The sequence below is a fragment of the Pseudonaja textilis genome, chromosome 2 (genome assembly GCF_049901715.1).
Source record: "Pseudonaja textilis isolate UNSWEBS1 chromosome 2, rPseTex1.2, whole genome shotgun sequence".
In the NCBI taxonomy this organism is placed as follows: domain Eukaryota; kingdom Metazoa; phylum Chordata; class Lepidosauria; order Squamata; family Elapidae; genus Pseudonaja; species Pseudonaja textilis.
The window spans coordinates 136,761,268-136,787,844 of record NC_141991.1 but is presented as its reverse complement, the minus strand read 5'-3'; the positions used below and the strand labels follow the sequence as shown (position 1 = coordinate 136,787,844).

General features: G+C 40.1%; 1 protein-coding gene across 3 annotated transcripts in view; it reads left to right on the top strand.

Annotated features, from left to right (window-relative positions):
* The window catches only part of KIF5A (kinesin family member 5A), a 60,444-nt gene that overhangs the window by 14,460 nt on the left and 19,407 nt on the right, over positions 1 to 26,577 (top strand). For all 3 annotated transcript variants that reach the window (XM_087925443.1, XM_087925442.1, XM_087925441.1), the window contains exons 2-16: positions 13,476 to 13,563; positions 13,705 to 13,778; positions 13,943 to 14,047; positions 14,581 to 14,629; positions 14,807 to 14,862; positions 15,637 to 15,724; positions 17,718 to 17,842; positions 18,657 to 18,761; positions 19,421 to 19,569; positions 21,278 to 21,426; positions 22,384 to 22,559; positions 22,710 to 22,778; positions 23,336 to 23,542; positions 24,150 to 24,296; positions 25,164 to 25,352. In XM_087925443.1, coding sequence (XP_087781569.1) covers positions 13,476 to 13,563; positions 13,705 to 13,778; positions 13,943 to 14,047; positions 14,581 to 14,629; positions 14,807 to 14,862; positions 15,637 to 15,724; positions 17,718 to 17,842; positions 18,657 to 18,761; positions 19,421 to 19,569; positions 21,278 to 21,426; positions 22,384 to 22,559; positions 22,710 to 22,778; positions 23,336 to 23,542; positions 24,150 to 24,296; positions 25,164 to 25,352 — 1,776 coding nt within the window. The remainder of the gene's footprint in view (positions 1 to 13,475; positions 13,564 to 13,704; positions 13,779 to 13,942; positions 14,048 to 14,580; positions 14,630 to 14,806; positions 14,863 to 15,636; positions 15,725 to 17,717; positions 17,843 to 18,656; positions 18,762 to 19,420; positions 19,570 to 21,277; positions 21,427 to 22,383; positions 22,560 to 22,709; positions 22,779 to 23,335; positions 23,543 to 24,149; positions 24,297 to 25,163; positions 25,353 to 26,577) is intronic.

Genomic DNA, 26,577 nt, shown 5'->3' with positions numbered 1-26,577 from the left:
TAATAATGAAATAGCTTTGAAATGATAATCCAACAAGGCACAGGTTGACTACAAAAGACTTAAAACTTTAACAGGAAGATTGTATGAACAGATAATATAGCTGTAACTTGTGCCAATTTAGCAAGTGCAGAATTCTCTGCACTTGCTAAATTGTAGAATTATTTTTTTCACAAGAGCCACAAATGTGTCTCTTGTATTTTTTCTTTTATATATTTTAGTTGTCTCCTTTTCCTTTTGTTTCCTTGCTTTATATTTAGTCAAATGTTCTCAAAACTTTATCCAAGTTACTTTAATTTCTGCCCAACTTGCCTAATGTAACTGAAAGTCTTGCATTACTTCAGCACAACTTAAGTAATTTGCCATTTCTTTCAGCATGTGTTTCATAGAGAAATTAATGTTTGAGTGAATCAGCCTTAAACTAAGAATGCAAATGGATGGAGCCTGAGAGACAATAATATATATATAAAAAGTAAAGTTACTTAAACAGTAACTTAAATCTTTTCTAGTTTAGGAGACTTAACTTTGGATTTGGACAGCTGGTATTCTTTTTCTTCTCAGTTTCTGACTGTCTCATCCAGGTTTCTAGCCTTCATTGTGAAAAATATTTTTAGAAAATTGTAAGTATTTTGCATAGTACCACAAGGGGTGTCTATAGTTCTCACATGCATCAGAATCTCATACAGTACAGTATACTGTAGGATTTCCAGTTCATGTTTGTAATTGTTTCTTGCTCTGTTTTTGATATCATAATACCTATTAACAGTAAATGAGACTCTGTCATTACTCACATATTAGATTCAGGATGGAGTGTGCAACTTAAATTGGCTTATGAGGAATGAGCTTATTGACTTATACTGTACTGTACTATTTCTTCATCCAGTGGATAATTCTTTAGGGAATAGGGAGATGTGATGACCTGTGTTGTTTAAATGGCCTTAAAATGATAAACAAAAGTATTCAACCATAATAGCTAAATATAGTTTTCAAATTGGGTGTTTTGGGATATCAGATACCATAGCATTAGATCGCAAAGAAGGAGCAAACAAATATTTATAAATTTTCCACTCAGAAATATGAGAACCAAGTTTATGCACTCAAAAGCATCCAGTTAGTCAGTTTTAAAACAGAATATTCCAGAACTACAAGGTTTGGGTAGTTTCCCTTAGCATGTTCAGAGTACAGGTACATACATTATCAACATATAACCACAACTGAGCCCACAACTTCTGTTGTAAAAAACAAGGCAGTTGTTAAGTGAGCGGTGTCCCATTTTACAACCTTTTTGCCATGTTTTTTAAGCAGATCACTATAGTTGTTAAGTGAATCATGAGGTCATTAAATAAATCTGATTTCCCCCATTGATTTTGCTCGTCAGAAGTTCCCTAGGAAGACTGCAAATGATAATCTCAGGATCCTGGGATGGGGGGATGTAGCAACCATTGTAAATACATACTGGTTTGATAATATGAGTGTGGGGATACTGCTAGAGTCATAAGTGTGAGAATTGATCATAAGCCACTCTTTTTCAGCGCTGTTGTAACTTTGGTTATTAAACAAATGCTTCTAAATCGAGATCTACCTGTAAATACCTTCCTTTGATTTTAAATGCATCTGTAATATCTGTAGCCTTGACACCTAGTATTTTTCATTTTAAAAGTAAGTGGTTGCTGCTGAATCTGTGATTGCCACTCCATTCGCTGCTTATGAATGGACAATTCTTGCCTATTTCATATCTTTTCTGTTGTTTTGTGTCTTTATCATTCTCTCCCAGTTTTTCCTTTCCTGAGAGTGAAAATACAATTAGCCATATGCCCTGGATTGTTTTTCCTTTTCCACATCCAGCACCCTGAGATAGCTGAGCACTCATGGTACAGATGGTGAGATTTTAGCGGCTGTTTCAACCCCGGATAAAAAAACACATACAGAGGAGACTAATTGTAATCTTAGCAGATCCAGTTAAGGATTGTGGTTGTAAATGAAAATGGACCAGGATTCAGTTCAACCATAGAAAAACCAAATAATTACTATCTTTGAGTTCATAAGTTGCAGTATTTTCAGTTTTCTGCTTCTTATACAGTCCTAGAATACTTGGGTGTGGAAGTGTCTATTTTTCTCACCAATTTCATGAATAAAGGAAGGACCTTGTGAGCTTAAGAGGATCCCATTATCTTAGAAAAGATTGGTCAGAAAAAAATTATATCTGAATGATCATAATTCTCAAGGAACCTAGCCATATTATTTAAAGACAAATTGGGGAGAAAGCTCTTCTTTTTTAAAAATCAGAATAGATTTTCTTGTAGTATTCCTAATGTGTACACTATATTTAAATGAACAATTTGTTTAAATTCAATTACAATTAAATTATAGTTTTGCAGAAAAGTTAAATGTCTTGCTTTCAGTGTCTTAATCTAATCATATGCCTCAAAAGATTTGCCTATTATGTCTAATATGCCATATTGAGGTTAGCAATATTCCATAAATTTACAAGGCCCAAAATGAAAGCAGTCCAGTTTGTTTTTTTAATATATGGCAATTCATATTTATGCTGATGCCAATCAAATACCAAATTATTGCTTCATGTAGCTTGTAAAATCAAATATGTATAGGAGCATTTTTCCAAATATAAAACCAGTTCAGCTATTTCATGTAAGAGGATGAATAGAAAATCAATCCCATTATGTGCCCAAATTGATAAAATAACTTGATAACTTGACATTTGCACTAATTTATTTTTTGAGAATTCTGTATTGCACTATCTGTGTTTAATTTCTTTGTTATAACCTACCATTCAGGCAAAACCTTTTGTGAACACTGTGCGGATAATGTCATTATTTGCTTTAGCCACTAGATGGCACTGATGAAGGATGAAGATATACAGTACATGGGTGGACTCATAAATTTATATTCTCTTGTAAATGAGACAATAAAGTTCTTAGATAGCCTCTTGGCAGGTAACATGTTTCCTCTAAACCACCCATGTCAAATGTGATAGATCATCATAAAATGTTCGATCTGGGCTTCTTTTGAAGAGCATGGCAATAAATTCAAAATATAGCTACGAAAAAGACCAACAAATTGGAACTGAAATTTACTTCATCCATGTTTCAAACAGTTGCTGTGATTTCCAGACAGTTTCAAGACATATATCAATATTATGTGCCTGTATTGGATTTTAGAATCCCATCTAGTTTAGAATTGGTATACCTAAAGTTTTGCTTGCATCTACACCAGTCGGTTCAGCTAGTAAGCTCATCACTTTTGTTAGCTGAGAAGATACATCGTTCGGTCCTCTTCCAATTATACTTAGGCTGTGGCATTTTCTCCGTGGGGAAGTTCAAGACGTACCGTAGTTATTAATGCTTCTGACGCCAGGCTAAATGCTTTCTATTCTCTCAGGTATTTTCATTCAGTCATAATCTTGGTAGAATTAGTTTTATAGTAGACTTTCATCGGCTGTCTTTATTTAGTTGTTATATTACTGCTGTTTTTGAAATCGGGTTAGCAGTCCAGTTTACGCATCAGGAAGAGCGTAAGGCATGTCATGAGGCAGTCCCGGCTACGATGGTTCGGCCACGTGAGCCGTGCCAAGGGACAAACGCTGAAGAAAAAGAAGAAGAAGAAGAGCGTGAGGGCCTTCAACCAGGTGTAAGGCATCCAGAAAGTATCCATGATATCTATCACTCCGAGACATTCTCTCCAATTGATTTATTAGAAACAGATCTGGCATGTCAAAAGCAATTTCCCAAGTGAAAGTTTTTTCGTGCAGATTACACAGAATCCACCTTCTCTCCTCCCTTCTCTCCTCCTAGTTCTACACTTCATAAATCACGGGAACCAATTAACTGCAACTGGAAATTCTTAATACAGACATACAGAATAACCTTGAACTTTTCAACTCCTCTAACTCTCTCTAAGAAAATATGGCAGCTGAATTTCAAAGCTGACACCAGGAAGAAGTGGGCAACAGGCAAGTGATCTGAAGCTGCCCAAAGCAAAGAAGCTATGACTACCTGCATCTCTCACTTCCCCATTCCCCTCAGAGAATGCCTCATGTCTACCTTGGGCTAAGTCTAAAAGAACTTTGCACAGGGCTAACAAAGTTCCTTGTTAACAAACAGGTAGTTCAGGTTGATGTGGTTATTCTCCCATTTTACTGCATGGTGAGTAGTGTTACGGTATTCCTAGTTCATTTTGTCAATGCAAATGGCATTTTTTTGGTAAAGCACAATGACTTTTCCTCGTCTACCACCACCTCATTTTGTAGAAATCCATCTGCATGATTCATCAGGGCTTACAGGTAAGGATTAGGGACGTAGGGCTCTAAAGCTGCCATTGAAGATCAGATCTTTTAAATCAATTTTGTTGGATTACTTTTTATGCCATTTGAGATTTATGTATGGATTCTAAAAGCCTGTGTGTGAGTGTTTGTACAGCTACTGTGATTAAATAGCTTAACACTGATTTTTTATCTATCTATATCTTATCTATCTACTGTATCTATCTACACTGATTTTTTATCTATCTATATCTTATCTATCTGTCTGTCTATATACATACACACACATACATATATGGGTTTTATATATAAAATCCATATATATATATAAAACTTCAGTCCAACAACAAAAGAAACAATATTAAAGTGATAATGCTGAAAAACAAAACAAAAAAGTCACCCACTAAGGGGCCTATCATGGCATAGGATCATGATGGCAAACCTATGGCAAGCGTGCCAGAGGTGGCACACAGAACCCTCTCCATGGGCATGCATGCAGGCCAGCTGGTCTTCAGTTTTCTAGTGCTCCAACATGTGTGAAGACCAGTTGGCTGGCACATGCATGTGCACTGGCCAGCTGGTTTTTGGTTTCTGGCACTCCAGTGCACATGAAGTCCAGCTCGCCAACACATGCATGTGCACTGGCCAGCTAGTCTTCAGTTTCCAGCGCTCCGGCATGTGCACATGTGTGCCCATGCGTCTGTGTTCCAGTTTGGACACGGTGCTGAAAAGGTTCGCCATCCCTGGCATAGGATCTTTGATATTTTTATTTATTTATTTTTATTTGTCAATTGCTTACAAGATAATAGGTATAAGTAAAAACATAGTTATGAATACATGGATACATATAAGAAAAATAAATATATATATAAAAGAAACAATAGGACAGGGATGGTAGGCATGTTGGTGCACCTATGCATGCCCCCTACAGACCTCTTAGGAAAGGGGTGAGGTCAATAGTAGACAGTCTAAGGTTAAAATTTTGGGGGTTTGGGAAAAAAACCAGAGTCAGGTAGAGTATTCCAGACATTGACCACTCTGTTGCTGAAGTCGTATTTCCTGCAATCAAGTTTGGTGCGATTAACCTTGAATTTGTATCTATTGTTTGCTGTAATGTTGTTATGATTGAAGCTGAAGTATTCATGGACAGGTAGGACATTGCAATGTATGATTTTATATACTATACTTAGATTGGACTGAAGGCGGCGTAGTTCTAGGTTTTCTAGGTCTAGAATTTCGAGTCTGGTGGCATAAAGTATTCTGCAACAAGTAGAGGAGTGGAGAACTCTTGTGAAATATTTCTGGACTTTCTCAACTGTGTTAATATCAGATACGTAATGTGGGTTTCAGACCGATGAGCTGTATTCAAGTATTGGTCTAGCAAATGTTTTGTATGCTCTAGTTATTAGTGTAATATTACCAGAGAAAAAGCTACGTAAGATTAGGTTAACAACTCTTAACGCCTTTTTGGCTATGTAGTTACAGTGGGCTCTAGCACTTAGATCATTAGAGATGAGTACTCCAAGATCCTTGATGGAGTTTGGATGATCAACAAGGTCTATGACTATTCAGCCTGTATTTTATTTTCTGATTTTTTTTGCCAATATGTAGGACAGAGCATTTATTTGTTGAGATTTGAAATTGCCATTTGTTTGACCATTCTGATACATAGTCGAGGTCTTTTTGAAGGGTAGCGGTATTGCCTGTGGTGTTGAATAGCTTTACATCAGCGAAGAGAATGCAGTTGCTCTTGATATGATCACATATCACATATGATCACACATGATATGATATTTTGGGACAATCTTCTTCAATTATTTCTGCCCAACAGATGAGATTATGTAAAAGTTTTTTAGATTCCTTCCTTCAGAGATTGAGCATGGACTTGTTTAACCCCGTCCATGTGGTCTCTAAATATTCTTTCAGGACCTCCATCTTGTAGATTAATACTGTTGTGCTTTTTCATGCTTCAGATAATTTTTCCAAGTTATTTCTGAAATCCTACACGGCTATAGAAAACGCCGATTAAATACCTACGTGAAGCTGTTCAGGAAAGACAACATCAGGAGAATGTGGCAGAAAAAAATGTTAGAAGGGCACAATTATGCAATTAATGAAATTATCTGGGCAACTCTCTTATGTTCTGCTGTGTCCTTTGGCTAAAGTTCTGCTTAATCATAGCAGGTGAATTAAGCACATTGCTCATTTCTTTAACTAAATGCCAGTCGTGATCTAAAGGTAATTCCCACTGACTGTTTGAATTGGATATGGGAGTTGACTTTTTTCAAAGCTGCTTAGTTGAAGCCCTTTCATAGTCTGACCTTCTTAACTTTCCTGCTGAACCCCAAAACTGTCACACCGAAGAGACAGTAGTAGAGCAATAGCTGATAGCAGAGCCATCTGCCTCCTTCCCCTACGTTAAGTCCAAAAAAAGGCATCACATCTGCTTTTACATAATACAGCTGCAGTCTCAGAGGCCTTGGTCTTTTCATTACAGAACCTGATCATCCCATCCAGCAGTACTAGGAGAGGCTGTGAAGATAAGCAAATATGGCAGATTCTAGGTGTCTCAATATAATTGGCCCTGACGAAGCTACGATTAGCTAAGTCAATTTCCAGAGGACTAGTTATGTTAGGTCTGTTGTGGCAAAAATAACATCCTCAAGGCCTCTTAAGGAACTAGCGGCAAAATGATGACTTCTGCTTTCTTAAAGTCCAACTCATCTCAGCAGCTGCCTCTGATCGAATGGGGCCTAGCCCATAAAAAGCTTATGTCATGTGTGTGTGTTCGTGTTCATATTTAAATTTACACAAGACTCTCAACCCGCTGAATGAACACTGGGGTAGGTTTGAAATTGGTCAGTCTCAATTACCTAAGTGCTTTTTCACAGCTCAGTTATTAATTGGATTATTGTTCTGTGTCCACTGCCACCCTGCCACTAAAAATACGAACGTGTCAGAATCACTGAGGAACAGGTGAGGTAATCCCCTCACTTGGTACCTTTTCTGATTCTCCCCATTATCTGTCAGCCTTCCCAGGTAGACAGGACAGGAAACATGATTAGATCAGCTAATTCTACTTTAGTGTAAGATTACATTAACAGAATCTTGCAAGTTTGATAGTACTAATCTCCTGCTGTTTCTTTTACAGACTGAGGAGATTAGGAAGGGTCCTTTCTGGGTCTCCCTTTCTGCCCGTACGCAGCTGTAGACTGTGCCCTTTCTTAACTGATCATTCACAATGCAGCATCTCTCTCCTCCTCCCGCCCCCCAAGATCATTCCCATATACTATTACAGGTAGTCCTCAACTTTATGACCATTCAAAGTTACAACAGTATTGAAAAAAAAAACTTACGACCATTTTTCACACTTATGGCCATTGCAGCATCCCCATGGCCACATGATCAAAATTCTCCTGTTTGGCAACTGGTTCATGTTTATGATGGCTGCAGTGTCTTGGGGTCATGCGATCTCCTTTTGCGACCTTCTGACAAGCAAAGCCAATGGGGGAAGCCAGATTCACTTAACAACCGGGTTACTTACTGATCAACTGCAGTGGTTCACTTAACATCTGAGGCAAGAAAGATCATAAAATAGGGCAAAACTCACTTAACAAATATCTCACTTAACAACAGAAACGTTGGGCTCAATTTTGGTCATGAGTTGAGGATGACCTATGCATCATCTCACCTTTGACATGAGAGGGACATTACTCCACTTGTACAATGAGCAAATATAATCAAGTCACACCAAACAAAAAAGTTGATACTGGGAAGCCATAATTGGAAGCTATCAGTTTTTGGCAGGCTAGCCTGAAGCTAATTATACATGCATATAAGAATCCATGAATCTCTAATGAGTAATTTATTATAGAACAGCTAAGAATACATATTGAATGATTTCAGCAACTGCTGTGTATCATATTATTTCTGTTAATGTTAATAAACATCCTGTTTTCTTCCCACTCTTTGTAAAGGGCTAAATTTGATTGTTTTTGGACAGAAAGTACAGTTTCCATCTGTTCTTTTTTTGGGATGGACTGAGGCTGTATATTTCTGACTGTGTAAGAATTAATTTATTCATCACCTTTCTTCAAACAATTTTGTATGCAGCTTGAGTATTAAATGCAGCATTTTGATAAGGGAGTAAACCAAAGCATGATACAAATTTTCCATGGTAAAATGTGTCACAGAAGAATATATGAAAAAGAAGACCTAATGCAATCTTTCCCCAAATTGGTATTTTCCAATTTGGAGGAATTAACCATAATTTTCAGACATGAGGACCAATATATCTTTAAGGCTCTAAAACAGTTGGTGCTGACTGGTGCTATAAATTGTACCAAGCATCAGAACTTGCAATTATTTTGTTACAAAAATGTGTTGTAATTTTATAGAACTTATTGTAATTAGAATAAATAACAAAATATAATTTGGTTATTCTAAACATCAATGGGAAATGAAGGAATCTATTAATCTAGAAGCTCTCCTTAAAAACAGTAGTGCAGCCTACAGCCATTTTCAAAAGCAGTCAACACTAAGCAGTTAATAGCAGAAAGCACAGGTGTTCTGACCCAGCTTTTGCCAAAGCAAGAAACAGACTCCTCGCAAAGAAAAATGCCTCTTTATTTACATCTTGTGAACTAATTGCATTCACCAACCGAAAGTCCAGGCAAGAGTTAACTGCAGCAATAGCCCTTTTCAGTTCCTGAAAGGCTGCAAATTATGTTCTGGCAAGGCAGTCTTTGCCAGAAACACAATGAGCAAAATCTCCAGAAATGTAAACTATTATCTCCTATGACCACTACTCCCTTTTTACTTCTATTTATTCCTCAGCCAGGGAGGGGCCATTCAGCATCCATGTTTGATTTGCTTCTCGAGTCGACTCCCTTGTCCTTGTTCACTTCTCCTATCTGCTCTGCACATATGTGCATCTGGAACAGGCCCCAGCTGTTCTTCCTCCTCACTCATCTCTGACTCCAAAGGCAGCTGCCTCTCCGGTGGCTGGGAGATGCCAGACAGATGCTGGCTCCATCTCTGTGTCTGATGCTGAGTATCCATCAGAGCCTTCCCCAGGCTCCAGAACTGGCCCAAGTTCTTCTCCAAACCTCCTTATCGTCCAAGTCCACCAAATCTGCTCTGCTAGCAGCTGGCGGACCACAATAGGTCACATTCCTGTGTGGATAAGGTATACTGCACCCCATTCAAATGCATGTTGTGCACAATTAATTGCATTAGGTTGAGAATCTTTAGAATCTGAAAAATTTTAGAAAGTAGTGTAATGCAGATTTTAAAAAAATCTAGGTAGTGAGATTTAGGGTGATTTTAACCTGAGTTTGCCTCTGGTTTCTGTCCATGTAGCTGTCCAGCATGGTACCTGGAATGCCAGTGTCTCCTCAGCAAACTTCCATTAGACCAAGGGTGTCAAACTCACATTGTCACGTGACATATTAGGACTTTTTTCCTCTTCGCTAAACTGGGCATGGGCGTGGCCAGTACATGGCGCATCTGGCTCGGGAGTTTGACAGCCCTGCATCTGACCTTGCAGGGTTCCTTGTGCATCAGATTGTTTAAAAGATTGAACTTAGATGGTATGGAATATCCTGAGAGATCAGAGGGAAAGGTTAGGAGAAGTGCATACATATGGCAAATGAATTGTGATTGGCCATGCCTATTGTGGCATTCACATGAATATGAATATGCCCATGACAGATTTTCAATATTACAAATATGCCCACTGCCTAAAAGATTGGGCATCCCTGCTTTATGTTAGTGATTGCCTTGATTTTTCAGGCTGCAATCTTGGACTATTGCAAGATGATAGGATGCCATATTAGAAGAAATGTTACAAGAGGGTCATGTTCTGTTCATCTAACGTCCCGCTCCCCAACCTCAGATTTTATTTAAGGAGTGCCTCCCTCAGAAACAGAGCAGTAGGACGTAATTCACTATTTGCAAATGTAATAAATGTGGTAAAATTAGAAAGCAGGTGCAGATTAACTGCATACGCTATTATGCAAAATATGTAGAGGCCACTGCTATTCAGCTTACAATGGGTTGAGTAATGACAGGCTAAAACATGCTTTGTGTCCTGGACATGCCTTTCAGATGATAAACGTGGGCCCTATAACATTTGCAGATGGAAAAACATCTGCCTGGACATAAAATAAGTAGCTGCTTGTGTGCCCCTGGGCCCTATAAACCAGTCCAATAAGCTGAACCTGAACCACTGAATATATTTTTCAGTGCTGTTCAGCTTCCTCATCATTTTCTAACTGTCTAATTGACTTTCTGGTCAGGCACTCATATTTTTGAGAAATTGTGCACGAACATTCCCATGGTATATATTATACTGTCTCAAGTCGGTAGTTTGAATGGGTCTGAATAACCTTTAGCGGCATTCACATAACACAGAAGTCAGAAAAAAATAAGCAGATGTATTCACGTAGCATGCTAAATTGTTTGGGTTTAATCTTGTTTAGCTTTTGTATAAGTGGTTAGTCTGTTGCGTAAAGCCAGCCTGTTTGGCTACTTTATCCTTCACTATACTGTGTGACTCAGTTACAAGTAAAGTGTGCTACGTGAGTGCTACCTTACTTGTTTAAGATTCCTTATGTGTGATGACCCAGGGCATGGCAAAAAGGCAACACAGTCACATAAGTAAGAAGAATCCCTTTAATACCTCCAGCTTTGCCCCCAATGTCCAGGTTACCTTTGGCTGGAGAAAAAACTCTCCCAAGAACAGTTTTTAAGTGGAGGAAATTCAGTCCGAAAATAAAGTACGTACAAATTGTAAATAAAAATCCACACAAACCACGCTGCAGCAATTAACTTGACAGGGCAGGAGAAGGAATTGCAGATTTGAAAGGCCAACAAAACACACACAGTTGGGAAGATTCCAGGAACCCAGATAAGCCTCGACAATAACAGATAACTCATGATTTGCTTCCAACAAGTTGCTGTGCACAGCTTTCCTTTTTAAACATTGTTCCCAGCTGCAGCTAATGAAGGGAATCAGGGCTGTTTCCTCCCACATAAACCATGCAACTCACGTTGCTCCTTCTCTGTTCCTGTGTGTCCTAGAATGAAGAGGGGGTGGGCCTGGGTCTTCCTCTGAATTCCCTCTCCCTTGCTCTACTTCTCTCCTGCTCTGCCCAGCTGGACTGTGCCCTTCCCCAGTTTCTTCCACAGCCAATCCAGCCATACTTTCACTCCCTACCAGCTGCTCGGCCTCCCCCTCTGAATCAGATTCCGACAGGCATGACAGCAGGGATAATACCGCAATGTGCCTAATTTCAGGAGCAATCTTATGCCTGTTGTCTTAATTGTTGCTTTTTGATAGTTGTTGTAATTGGTAGAGATGCAGCAAAGTGGTTTTAAAAAGCCACCTAACCTACATTTAGACAAATCAGCATTTGAACAGCGCCTTATTCACAGTCTATCCTGGAACTCATTTTCTCCTGTATACTGTATATATCATGTGATCTGGCCCAAATATTAGTCTTGCCAAAAACAGAACCCAAATAGTGGGGTAAATGTATTGTGAGAACACCATAACTTGGTTAATAATGGGGTAAGAGTGGTTTAATTTTAAAACAGGCTTGTTTTGAATTACAAATACTCAGTCAGCAGTGCTTTGGGTACACCATAGCTGAACAAAGATTTGGGGCAGTGTATAAAGCCCTCCCAGATGTCTGTCAAAAAATAGAGTTGGAGACATAGAGTTTTTGAAAAAAGTGTCTCTGCTTTCAGAATTCATTGCATGACCTGATTGGCTGCAGCTCCTAAACAAAGTCTATTACTGTCTGCCCAGCCACCAGTAGGGCATTAAGCTTTGCCTTGTATACATTCCTAGTGCAATAATTCATGGAACACCAGGCACTTCCAGGAGAAAGTGGTTAGGGATTTTCTGTTACATAACATAGCAACATTGGACCTAATTATTATAGTTAGAATAGCCAGTAACTACTTTTCATCAGGTTGGTGGCTGACTGGATTAAATGGATTGTATAAACAGAGTCTTTTTGATAGACTGGGGAAGAAACTGTAATATGTTTTTGGAACTGTAAGCCACCCAGAGTCATTGATTGAGTTGGGCAGCCAAAGAAATCGAACAAACAAAGAAAAATACAATCAATACAAATCTTAAGACATGAAAAGCACATGCTCAGCAAGGTATTCAACTGAAAGGCTTCATTCGTGGGGAAAGTAAAACCTTATTTTCTCCCTGTTCTAATTGCTACATCATCTTCCAGTGGACATTTCCCTGAAACAAGTACACTCTTGGCTGGGCTTCCCAGAATATGTGGCCATGAACCATCTTAGACCATTCTAAGTTCTTGTTGTAAGAATCACAAAGATGTGACAATGGCATTTGCCCTTAGGCTGGGGATACAAATGTAGTTCTCCATGGTTTTGAAGAACTCTTTTATCCATTCTGGTAATAAGTCATTTTCTGTGCTTTCCTCTTGTGAGAAATGTAATCTGACACTGTGCCATATAGGGCTTTGTGAGTTATTGTTGGCACTTTGAATTAGGTGATCCCCTTTTATAACCTTCTGACAAGCAAAGTCAATGGAGAAGCCGGATTCACTTAACAACCGCGTTCCTAACTTAACAACTGCAGTGATTCACTTAACAACTGTGCCAAAAAGGGGGCAAAACTCACATAACAAATTCTCACTTACCAACAGAAATTTTGAGCTTGTGGTTGTAAATCAAGGACTACCTGTATTGACTATGACAGGAGCGATCAGTTGCCGCTTCTGGGTCACTTCCAAAGTCTGCATCTTTAGATGTCTTATTACAGTAATCCAGATGAGTAGTTATCAAGGGATAACACCATCGTCTTTGGTCCAGATAGAAGCATAACTGGATCATCAGCTGAAGTGGAGCAAAAGCTACCCATTACGGCCTCTACCTGTGATTTAAGTAACAGCTGTGAGTTCGGGATCCCTCACCCTCTCCCTCCCCTCCAAGTATGTATCAGACTTCGGGTGAAATAATACTGGATCCAGTGTTCTGTGTTCTGAATGCCTACTGAGATATAGCAGTTCAATTATGGAGGGGATTAATCTGATTTTATTTTGTCCCATCTAGACCTCTGGGCACCCTTTTTCAGGAAGAATACAGCTGGAAAATTCATGTCAACATTTGGGTATTCTAATCTACTATGATATCTATCTGTGTCCCTCTGCAGGGCAAGCCTTATGTCTTTGACCGGGTCTTCCCACCCAACACTACACAGGAACAAGTGTATCATGCCTGTGCCATGCAGATTGTCAAAGGTCAGTCTGGGCATTGGGAGACTATCAGGGGCTTAGTAGGATTGCTTGGGTGGGGCAGCAGAAAGAGAATAAACAAGATCCATTAAAAATGGCTATTTATTTTTGTCCTTCATTCCCCCCCCCCTTTTTTTTTTTTTGCAGATGTGCTGGCTGGATACAATGGAACCATCTTTGCCTATGGGCAGACGTCTTCTGGAAAGACTCACACCATGGAGGTGAGGAGGTTTCTCACATATACATTTTAAAACCTGGTCTCTAACTAGAAAACTTTGGCCTGATAGTAGCATCTGCAGTTAGGTCCTAGGTTTCAAGAATGAAGCTTACCTGAAGAATTTGGGAGGGCTTTTTGAACTTACTGTCAACTTTTCTGTTCCACTAGGGCAAGCTGCATGATCCCCAGCTCATGGGCATCATCCCACGCATTGCCCAGGACATCTTCAACCATATCTATTCCATGGATGAGAACCTGGAGTTCCACATTAAGGTCAGAGACATACAACAGTACAAGGAGGGACCAGTGATATAGGTAGTGCTTGTTACTTATTTGCCTAAAGCATTCTGTCCTATTCCTTAACTCCAGAAGGTTCTTAGAACATTGGGCAGGTGTCCCACCACTTGCTTTCTTGCGCCAACTTGTGCAGTTCATGCCCTCTAGGGAAAACAACCAGATGATGGCAGAGGTCCTGTGTCTTCGAATGGCAGGTTCTCTTAATGCCAGCCCTGCTAAAGACATGCTAGATCTACAAGTTAAGGACTGAGAGGAACTGTGATTCACCATATTTGGAACCCAGTAGATTGATAGAAACTTGCTTTTTTTGTCCTGTTGCTCCATTGTATTTGTTATAAAAAGGCTAAAAGCTTATGAGTTCCCATCTGGAAGGTTCAAGTTACCTGTCTGGAATGTCTTGAGAGCGGATAGTTGTTTGCTGCTTGAAAGGCATGTGTCCTTGAGGACCAGAGCATAGGCAATTCCCATCTCCCCATTTTTTTTTATTTCTTTATTCTTTCCCCTCTCAGGTTTCTTACTTCGAAATCTACCTGGACAAAATCCGTGATCTGCTAGATGGTGAGCAAACTTCAAGGGATATGAAATATCAATGGGGTGGAGACCGAGCCAGGAGATAGAACAAATCAATGGCTTGGGAAGAATTTTGGCAGTTGTGAGGATAGCTGGTAAATTAAATAAAACATATTTCCTTGGATTCATTGAGCTCTGTTGGACCCATTTCTTCTTCATTCACAGTGACGAAGACCAATCTCTCTGTTCATGAGGATAAGAACCGTGTGCCATTTGTGAAGGTGAGTTGGTTGGGAAATTGAACTAAGACATTTCCTAAAAAATAATCAATACTGGGCAATGGTCAATCTCAGTATCAAATTTTATATCTAGAGGAGCAAGATTGAAAAGTCTGTCTTTAGGTACTGTAGTACTAAAATAAACGAAAGCATTGCATCTTAAAAGAAGTTCTGCTATTTTAAAAAACACCACGTAATAGAGAGACTTATGTAAAAATAGGATCTACAGTATTGTATGTGATAGATTCTCTGCTCTTCTTAGATATACTTTTTTAGATGGACAATCTCCAGATGATTTAAGTGATTATATTATCCAAATGTATACATTTTTACATCAATCCCAAGTAGCAAAGCCAATGGCAAGGAATTGTGGGAGTTTGTAGCCCCTTACAAACAGAAGGCACTAAATCACCCACTTCTGTCACAGAGAATTTCCTAGGACATGAAGCCTATGGAAATTCTCAGTCATCCAGATCATGGTTATCTCAGGGGTGCTTTTCCAAAAGGCAGCTGGACTTTGTTTTTTCCTTGAGGAAGATATTTCACTTCTCATCCAAGAAAGTTAGTCAGAACTGAAGAAGCTCCTTGGATAAGAAGCGAAACGTCTTCCTCAAGGAAAAAAAGAAGTCCAGCTGCCACCTTTGAGACAAATCACGAAAAGTTATAGAGATGCAAGGCTGAGGGAGATACCTAGGAACAAAGCATGGCAATTAGCGGAAGGGAATGATGGGACCAGGAACAAAATACTCTCTCTTTTTTTCTCTTTTTTTGCTTAAGGGTTGCACTGAACGGTTTGTCTCCAGCCCTGAAGAAATCCTGGATGTGATTGATGAAGGAAAATCCAACCGCCATGTGGCTGTCACCAGTGAGTTTTGAAGACAGGCAATTGGGAAAGGATGATGGTGTATGGAGCAGGCAGTTGGGGAGCCCATACACAAGACAGGAATAAAGTCTGGTTCACTAGGGCATTTTCAAGTGTTTTTTTTTTCCCTGAGAATTTTGTACCTCCTTTGCTTTTGCAGAACCAGAAAAGCAGCAAAAACAAGGGGGTTGTTTATGTCAGATTGAGGCAGTGATTTCAGGCAGAAGATGCCAGGATGGGGTGGGAATTGGTGGCAAGACATTGGAAATCCTTGAGCAGCCAGTTTTGGTTAGCTCAAAGAATGGAAAATCATGTTCTGTGCCACAGGCTTTGGAGCAACTCCTTCATTGGTTCAGTTGGTCACAGACTGAAGAAAATGTAAGAAAAGTTCTTGTACTCGGGGAAAATCAGAGTGATATCGCTTAAGATTGTAAGAACCATGCTCTGAAGGACGGAACATAGACTATGTGTGTAGCAGAGGTGATATTCAGCAGGTTCTGACCAGTTCTGGAGAACCAGTAGCGGAAATTTTGAGTACTTCAGAGAACCAGCAAATACCACCTCTGACTGGCCCCGTCCCCATCTCTTCTCTGCCTTTCAAGTCCCAGCTGATCGTCTGGGTCTTCTTTTGTTGCCCTGCACAAGAGAACAGAGTTGGAAAGCAGGTTAGTGGGGTGGGGAGGGAATGGGATTTTGCAGCATCCCTCCCCTGCCACGCCCACCAAGCCACGGCCACCAAGCCACACCCACAGAACCGGTAGTAAAAATGTTTGAATCCCACCACTGGTGTGTAGGCAGTGGAGATGTAACTTTCAGGAAGGGGCAGACAAAGACACCTATATAATCCAGATCTATATAATAATGGCTGTGTGAGGCTGAATGAGCTCCTATTAACATATTTATACACTAATACAAAGTACGACTATGAACTATCCCTAAAAGGTTACAGCAGCCGATTTTGATAAAGCTGAGCAGGATTAGAGATAGTTAGTTCTTAGAGATTATCAGGAAATCTCAGCTCTCCATTTAAAGCCGAGAGAAAGCAGTAACCATCCAGCAAGATTTTTAATTGCCACCAAGAGATAAAGTAAGAACATTGCTGTCTCTTACTCTCAAACATGCTTAAAGTATAAAATCTAAGTTGATAACAGGCTAAGACTAATAAAAAACTGAAGGTAAGGAGATAATATTCTTTTAGTATGGCCTAGTATACAAATGAGAACCAATTTGGTGTAGTAATTAAGCCATCAGGTTAGGACTGTTTTGGACATGAAGCCAGTTGGTTGACCTTGGGCCAGTCTTTTAGCCCTAAGAAGGAGGCAATGGCAAACCAATTTTGAAAAAAATGTGCCAAGAAAATTTCAAGAACTTGTCCAGGTAGTCTGTGAGATTTGAACACAATTGAAGGAAAGAAGGGGAAAAAAGTATACATATCATCCAGTTCCTGTATATAAAAAAATCCTGCATCAAAGACCAGCTTATCATTTAATTTTCTGTACATAAGGAATTTTTTTTGGTTCTCAATTTATAATTAGGAAACAGTCGCAACTATTTTATCACCTATTTTGTTTTGTTGTGGGTTTTTTTTCTGCAACTCGAAGTGTTGCATAGGACTTGTGGGTGTGGGGTGTGGGGAATGTGGAATGTGGATTTCCTGTAGAGAGTTGAAAGTAATATAATTCTTAGTATATTCAATTGAAGAAGCATTTTGATACTGTCTTTAAATAATAATTGCTTATTGTCTCAAATCAAACAATTTACAAGTTTCTGTAATGTTTATTTTTAGACTTGCATATATGAAGATTATAGAAAACAGAAAACAAAGTCATTTGCTAAGCTTTTTTCAATAATACTGCCAATCACCACACCTTGAAGAGCCCTCAGTTAGGCTGAATATTGTACAGTTTCAGTGCAGGAAATCTCTGCCCAGGATGTTTTTTTGGGTTGGGGGGAGAAATAAAACAGGCTTGTCTCTTTCTCTCTCTTAACCTTGCAGACATGAATGAGCACAGTTCTCGGAGTCACAGCATCTTCCTTATCAACATTAAACAGGAGAACATGGAGACTGAGCAAAAACTGAGTGGGAAGCTTTACCTGGTGGATTTGGCTGGCAGCGAAAAGGTGCTCGGGGCTTAAAAGAGATCTGAGCGGGGAAGCAAGCAGAGTTATTTATTTCATAAACTAAGATCACATCATACATAAGGAGCAGGGTGACTTGTGTGGTTAGGATGCTGGGTTGGAGGTTAGCAAGCTTGTGTTTGAAACCTGAGTCCTGGCAAGGGGTGGGGCGAGCACCCGGCCTTTGCTCCAGCTCCTGCCAGGAACATGAAAGGAGCCCCAAACTGGGTGTCCCCTGGAAAACAATGATGCCACCTGCTAAAACTTTTAATCCAGAAGCGCCTTGATGCTTCTGACACAAGTGCAATGTGAGCATCATACACATACTGTATCTCAGCAATGCCTTCATAATATATATATCTTGAAGCTCGTTAAAATGTTGCACTCTCCTCTCCTGAGCATCAGGAAACCCATTATTTGAATGTTGGGTCTCCAAATCAGTATCTTAGGGATCTCCAGAGAGCTATGTGCCTTAAATGCAATTAGGTGGCAAATCTGAATAGTGTTTTGGGAAATCACTGAATGGGAGATTAGGCCCTGATTTGCCAGCCATAACTGTCTGCCACCCAAAGGAATTGATAAGGAGTTTGCTTGAGCTGTTTTTGGACTGAAATACCTTTCAGATGTTTGGGACAATTACTTTTCATTGGTGTCCATGTCTGTCCCAATTCTTCTGAGCCTTCTAGTTGGGTCCGTTGGTTTTCTCCCAATACCTAGGAAGCATGTTTATTCAGAGAAGAAAGTCTCATTTAGGATTTAGTCCATATAACACAGAGATTTATTTCCACTATAATAAACAAATGCCTTCTCCTGGCAGGTCAGCAAGACTGGAGCTGAGGGAGCTGTGTTGGATGAAGCCAAGAATATCAATAAATCTCTGTCGGCACTTGGGAATGTTATCTCAGCTCTGGCTGAGGGCACAGTGAGTCGTGCATCCCTTAACAAAAAGATTGCTGGCCAGTTTTCCCCATCCTTATGCTATATGGATATCTAGAGTTTTATTTATTTATTACATTTATATGGCCACCCAACCCGAGTACATGACAGCGGGTGGAATGAAAGCAATAAACAAAACGATAAATAACATAAGCAGCAACCAACAGACAAAACTAACAACCCTTCCAATTAACACAACCAAGGGGAAACATAATCTACCAGCTGTTTGGGGAGTATGGGAGTTGGCCTAATATCTCAAGTTATAGCCCCAAAATAACTCACAAAATTCATAGCTGATATGACCTTGGGACTTCTGGGAATAATGGATCAACAGGCTTGAAGAACATCAATTTGGGGAAAGATGTAGCAAAAGCATCTGATACAGTCAGAACTGCTGGGAATATGTTGACTGCGCTAGAAAATATGCTGCTAAATATTAATTATTTGCTTCTGATGATTTAGGTTTTCCCTTCCTATCTGAAAGATGAAATTTCTAGATGAGTTTGCTTGTCCCTGTCTATTGGATGTCCCTGTCCATTGGTTGTTGTTTTTTTTAATTGATAAGAACTGTGAATAGATTGGCATTTCTGTGGTCAATTTTGTGTGAAAAAGGCCAAATATGTTCACTCCCATTATCTTATGCAGAAAAGCTATGTGCCCTACCGAGATAGCAAGATGACCCGTATCCTACAAGACTCCCTAGGTGGGAACTGCCGCACCACAATGTTTATCTGCTGCTCTCCTTCCAGCTATAATGATGCTGAGACCAAATCTACTCTCATGTTTGGACAGCGGTAAGCATACTGACAGAATTGCTTTTTGAATGGATACGTATTTTGAATAGCATTTTGAAAAGGCTGATATAACAGTGGTAGTATTCAGCCAGTTTGCACCGGATCGGGCGAACTGGTAGCAAGAATTTGGCATGGGTAGCCAAACCGGTAGTAAGTTCTGGCTGGCCACGCCCCCCCCACCTGGTCACCCTCCCGCCCGATGCTCGCTCACCCTGCCCGCCTGCCTGACATTTGCCTAAGGTATTTTTTCTTTTTTTCCCCCTCCTGACAATCAGCTGTAGATAAGATCAGCTGTGTCGGGATTCCCCTTGCTGAGGCCCAGGAAGGCAAAAATGGAGGAGGAACTCAGCCCCCCTCCATTTTTTGCTTCCAGAGCCCCAGAGGAGCCTTAGGGGAGCAAAATGCCCCCCGAGGCTTCTCTGAGGCTAGGAAGCTCCCAAAATGGAGCTTGAAGGGGTGCTGCATGCCCCTCCCATGCTCTGTTCCTTTTCTTCCAGAGCCGCAGAGGAGCCTTAGGAGAGCAACCCACCCCCCCGAAGCTCCTCTGTGGCTAGGAAGCTCCCCAAAACAAGTGGGGGCTGCAAAAAAAGCCACGCCCACCCAGTCACATGGCCACGCCCACAGAATTGGTAGTAAAAGTTTTTGAATCCCACCACCGTGCTATAGGAATAGCCAGGTAAAATTATTCTGCTGCTATTTCGGAGATGAGGCATCTGAGGAAAGGACTGACTTCAGCTGTGGAGCACAAGCCTTGCATGGAAAGAGCCAAGGTTTGATCATAAGCATCTTCTGCTGAGGTAAACTCTAGCTTTAAAACCTATTACTGCTAGTCAATGAGCAATGTAGTATAGTAAGAGCTTCCTGTATTTTTAGAGTTTCAGCCATCTATGTTAATACTAGGAAGATGATCAGTATAATGGATAGGGTGTAACGGGATGTCTTGGTGTTCTGACCCAAACCCTTTTCCAATAAAACAAAAACAAACCAAAGAGAACAGAAACCTTTTAATGATTCTTACGAATCCCCGGTTAAAAGGCTGCTGCAAACTAATTATCTTTGATAAGCACAAGCCTCACCAAAACTGTGCGAGGCTGCCAAAAATAACAGATAAGAAATATTTTAAAACACAAGAGTCTTCAAATACCAACTGAAGATACTGCAATGTCCATGAGGCTGGAGTTTCAAAACGTTTTTGCTTCCTACAAAGAACATCTGATTCACAGCTGGCTTTTATCTTCTTGAAGGAGAGGCCATTACCTTGCAGCCTTACTGCCGAGTTGCCCGTGCTGCTGCAGCTGCTCTTTCCTTTGAGCAGCCCTGCACACACATGCACTTGGCACAGGCTCCTCGGGAACCTCCTCATCGCTGCTGCCAGCCTCCACAATCTCTGAAGGCAGCAGTCCACTCCCTAATGATCCTGGCCCCTCATCTGAGTCCTCACTCTCCTCAGCCGTCCACACCTGCTGCCGGCCATATCACTTGGAAGGAAAAAGAAGCAGCAAGGTGACTGGACTCAATTCTGGTGGCAATGAGTGCATTGTTGGAAAACCTGAAAGGTCCGATTATGGATATATTATCATGAAGAAAACATAGCCATGTAGTTGCTAGGAGTCGAAAACAAGTTGGCACAATCGATCAATCAATCAAAGCAGAACATCAACTAAACAAAGCAAAGTCTTATCCATAAAGCTGTTCTCTTCCATTTCAGAGCCAAGACAATCAAGAATACAGCATCGGTGAATCTGGAATTGACAGCAGAACAATGGAAGAAGAAATTTGAGAAGGAGAAGGAGAAGAACAAGACCCTCAAGGAGACAATTGTCAAGTTGGAGGCTGAGCTAGGACGTTGGCGCAATGGTAAGTTGGATGCAAAGAAAACCAAGGTCCTCTTTGCTTTGCTGTGGACCGCATTCCCGTTTGCTCTTTCAAAATTGCGAGATTAGCAGTAGATATATTTCCTGTATATCAAGATGTATTTTCTGTATATCAAGCATATGTTGACATTATAAGATATGAACAAAAGGCTGGTTTGGGGGTAAATTTTATTTGTACCTGTAACCAAGCAATGATAATTGCACATTTCCTCATTTTTTATTCTGCCAATAAATGTTTGGAGTGGAAATTTTTTTAAAAAGGATGCAAGCAAGGACTATGGCTAGACTGCATTTGCCTAATAGAAAGACATTGAAAATGGTTATCAGTGTCCTGAAATGTCACATTGCTTCATCTAGTTTAAGGACAGGTGATCCCAGACATATGCTGCATGTATTATGATGTAATAAAGATGCCTCAGGTTGCCTAGGAGCTAAATAATAAGTGCAGATATGACAAGGGTCTTAGAGAGGTGAACTTCAAGGGACAGTCATAAAAACCTAGATAACTGTCATATATCAAGTCAGACTATTCAGCTTTGTCAGGAGATGGAGATGCTAAGGCGTGAACTTGGAAACTTGTGCAATGTAATTTCTCTTCATTGAATTTTTGATCTTTATTCCTATGATGAAACAGATGTAAAACTCCTTTAATAGAAATTTAAAAATTAATGCTATAATCCATTCTCCATTCAGAGATTTGGACCAAAATGGCCTTGAACTGCAGTTTGTCTAGCACTGGAAAAAGGCATCTAGTTTCCTTAATTCTGATTCCTCTGAATGGACTTCACATTTCTAAGATGGTGAAAACGTGTGATTTCTCATGTAATCATTGCACAGATCTGTCCTTGAAAGGCACTATGGTACCTTGTGAATCATAATAAATACAGCAGTAAAATATGTGTGTGAAAATGTCCCTTGTCTTCTATTTAAACATTTTTAGGTGAGAATGTCCCAGAAACAGAGCAATTGAGTGATGAGGAAAAGGTGGTACCTGACACTTGTGATGAGACACCCATTAATGATAACAACTCCTCCATCGTCATCCGGATCTCAGATGAAGAGCGGCATAAGTATGAGGAGGAGATCCGCAAACTCTACAAGCAGCTTGATGACAAGGTAGAGATCTCTTCTCCGTCCCATGTAAACTTCTCCTGGGTTGCTTTTTAACCCCATCTCGTTCACAATGTCTTTTCTTTGAGCCTTACCTGTCTAAAACCATGATCACAGCATAAGGTAGTTAGCAGTGACATCTTTTTGTCCAATCAGGATGATGAAATTAATCAGCAGAGCCAACTGATGGAGAAACTAAAAGAGCAGATGCTGGACCAGGAGGAGGTGAGCAATTTCCTAAGAGTACTTTTATGCACAGGCATGCATAAAAATGTACCTTGACTTTTCATCTTTGTTATTTGGTTTAAGCCAGCCGAAATTTCCTCAAAGGAACAGATGATATCATAGATCATTCTTTCACATCACATTGCCCTCCCAACAGTCCTGTGAGAGATAATGATGTGTCCAGCATTGACTAATAAGCTTAGTAGCTGGCTATGGATTTTGTCCTTGGTCTTCCCATCACTTTAATTAAATACTGTAATTGTATTCCAGTCTTCCCCAGTTAGGTGTCCTCAGGCTGTATTAGATTACAGCTGTGATAATTTTAAGCAAGCTACACCTGACTGGAATGAATGGAGATATTATCAGAAGGCAATTGGGTAGAGTAGACTAATATAACAGTAACGCCCGTCTATTTTTTAGCACTGTGTATCTCTCTATATTTCTACCTCTTTTTACATCACCCAAACTTGGCCTTCCTGTTCTTCTTCCTTTTTTATATTTCCCCTGATATTTCTCAAACTACTCACTAACTCACCCTGCCTTTTCCCTCTGAAAAGCTTCTAATGTCCACTCGTGGGGACAATGAAAAAGTGCAGCAGGAACTAAGCCATCTGCAGTCTGAGAATGATTCTGCTAAGGAAGAGGTAAAGGAAGTACTGCAAGCTCTGGAGGAACTGGCTGTCAACTATGATCAGAAATCCCAGGAGGTAGAAGAGAAGAGTCAGCAGAATCAGCTATTGGTGGATGAGTTGTCTCAGAAAGTGGTAAGTGCCAAGATCTCCTTGCAGAACTGTAAAACACGAGTTAAAATTTAGCAGGTTCAAATGTTGCCTTTCTAGAATCAATGCATTCATCAAAACTTCAAAAGGATTTAGTAAAGTTTCTTAAAAAGCCATTGAGTAACTAAAGAATACCAATAGTGGTATAGAGAGATTCCTTAGAGAAAGGTTCCAGAACTGCAGTGATTCCAGAACTCCAGAAGATTCCAGAACTGCAGTGCCAGGTGTTCATAGATCAGGCTAATAAAGCTATGGCCTTTGTTTTTGGTTTAACTAGTGGAACTTCCATTCCCATAACAAAGGGAATGGACGTGCAATGGATCTCCAATTAGATATTTACTCAGAGCCCTTGCATACGTTCAAGTTTAAACCATCTTTTTCTTCTTATTTGTTTTCTATAATCTAATTCCTACCAGAGGGTTTACATTTAAATTAAGACACTTGAGAAATTAAATAATTAATTTAAGAATTAATTAAATTAATTACGGAAATTAAGGTTTTTTCCCTTTAACTAAAATTGAGGGTGCCACATTTCTAAACCAGAGGAATTCTCTTTGAGGTGGATAAGCCATAGTTGTCTTTATCTTTGCAGGCCACCATGCTGTCTTTGGAATCAGAGTTGCAACGCCTACAGGAATTCAGTGGGCACCAGCGCAAACGTATTGCTGAGGTCCTCAACGGACTTATGAAGGATCTGAGTGAATTCAGTGTCATTGTGGGCAACGGTGAAATCAAACTGGTAAGCAGCTGATTAGGGGGGGGTGTCAATGTTTGGAAAGAAGAAAAGTAGTCATTCACTCTCAGTTTAGAAACATATAAGATGGATCTGGGGAAATTCCTATTTTTTTCTTTGCTCTATTTAATCATGGCCTTTTAAATGTTGTGTCCAATTAAAAATGGAAATAGAAGGGTTCATTTAAGGTAAGGGTGTCAAACTCAGGGCCTGCAGGCCGAATACATCACACGCTGGCCACACCCATGCCCAGTTTAATGTAGTGGGGGAAAGTCACAATACGTCACATGACAATGCTGTGACAACGCGAGTTTGATATCCCTGATTTAAAGTATTTAGTGCTGACCTTACCACAAACAAAATTGAAGAAAGTGAGACAAACTACTTAGAAAATAGTGGAATCTAGTGATCTGGGAACAGTGTCATATGATGAGCAAAGGAAAGAAGGAAGGCTGTATAAACAGTTCTGCTTCTTAGAATCATACATTGAACTACAGACAATTCTCGACCTATGACCACAATTGAGTTCAAAATTTCTGTTGACATTTGTTAAGTGAGTTCTCCCCATTTTATTGTCCTTTTTTGCCACAGCTGTTGTGAATCATTGCAGTTGATAAGTTAGTAATCTGGTTGTTAAGTGAATCTGGCTTCCCTACTGACTTGACTTGTCAGAAGGTTGCAAAAGATGTTCACATTACCCTGGGACACTTCAACCATCATAAACTTGAACCAGTTGCCAAGTATCTTAATTTTAATTATGTGAGCATGGGAATGCTACAAAGATCATAACTGTGAAAAATCACATTTTTCAGTAGAGTACTACCTGTATATTCCTCAAATAATATGTTCTCTTTTTAAATCATTAATTTCTAGCCAATAGAGATTAGTGGTGCCATTGAGGAAGAATTTACTGTTGCCCGGCTCTACATCAGCAAGATCAAATCAGAAGTGAAGTCCGTTGTGAAGCGTTGCCGTCAGCTGGAAGGTCTTCAAGTTGAGTGCCACCGCAAGATGGAGGTGACAGGACGGGAATTGTCTTCCTGCCAGCTTCTCATTTCTCAGGTCAGATTCTGTGAAAGTGGGGATGAAAGGACACTAGCTGTGGCATTTAAAACTGATAAAGGGTAGAAGAAATAAGAGGAACCAGAAAAGGGTAGAAGAAATAAGAGGAACCAGAAAAGGGTAGAAGAAATAAGAGGAACATAGAAAAGCGCCTAGATTTTCACAATCTGGGGAAGGAATCTCTGGTACTCCAGATCTTATTGAATTAACATCCCCTCCATCTTTCATCACTCACCATGCTGGGTGAGGTTCAGAGGTGGTATTCAGCAGGTTCCGACCAGTTCTGGAGAACCAATAGCGGAAATTTTGAGTAGTTCAGAGAACCGGCAAATACCACCTCTGACTGGAGATTTTACAGTATCCTTCCCCTGCCACGCCCACCATCCCACGCCCACAGAACCGGTAGTAAAAAAATTTGAATCCCACCACTGGCTGAGATTGATGGAAATTATAATTCAGCAGTATTTGGGATTTATAGGCTACCCATCTCGGTTTTAGAGTTTTCCATCTATGTTTGAGAACTAGGAGGTATAAAAGGAAATCGTATTGGATCGGGAATTTCACTGGCTTTCTTTTCTTCCAATCTGGAGTAGAAAAGGGATGATCTCCCATGCTGGTAGGAAAGGACTATGTCGGAGAAAGCTTGAAAAAAAGCCTTAAAGAATTAGTTCCTTGTGTATCCTGGCTTTCTGTTATTTCTTGGTCAGCTCCTATAAACAGGCATCAGGAAACTTGAAGCTCCAGCATAAAGGAGGATAGATAAAGTGGGAAGTCTTTTGGGGAAGATCAGTGAGGGTTCCTAATTCAAGGACACCTTATCTTAGATGACTGGTTCCAGCTTTGGTTCAGGGTCTAGTCATTCAGGAGCTTTGGAGCTTGCACCACTGGTCTTGCTGATCTAGTCTATTGCTACTATCATTATTTCAGTAGGGAGATGAAGCTCCCCCAAATGTGCATTTTCCTTGTGCACAGGAAGATACCATTGCTATCATTGCATAAAGGGTTGGCATGTATCTTTAAGTATTTATACATACATATCTGGGAGACCAAGCTCCAGCAGAATGACCAGAAGCACATACTCAGCTGTTTACAGATAGGCATTTTAATATTCTTTTGGACATTGTAATATCTGTAATAATGGATCAGCCCAAACTGTGGAGCAGGTGTCATGGGAAGCTAACCTCAAAGTGGGATTTTTGTTTGTTCTTAAATCACAGAGGAGAGG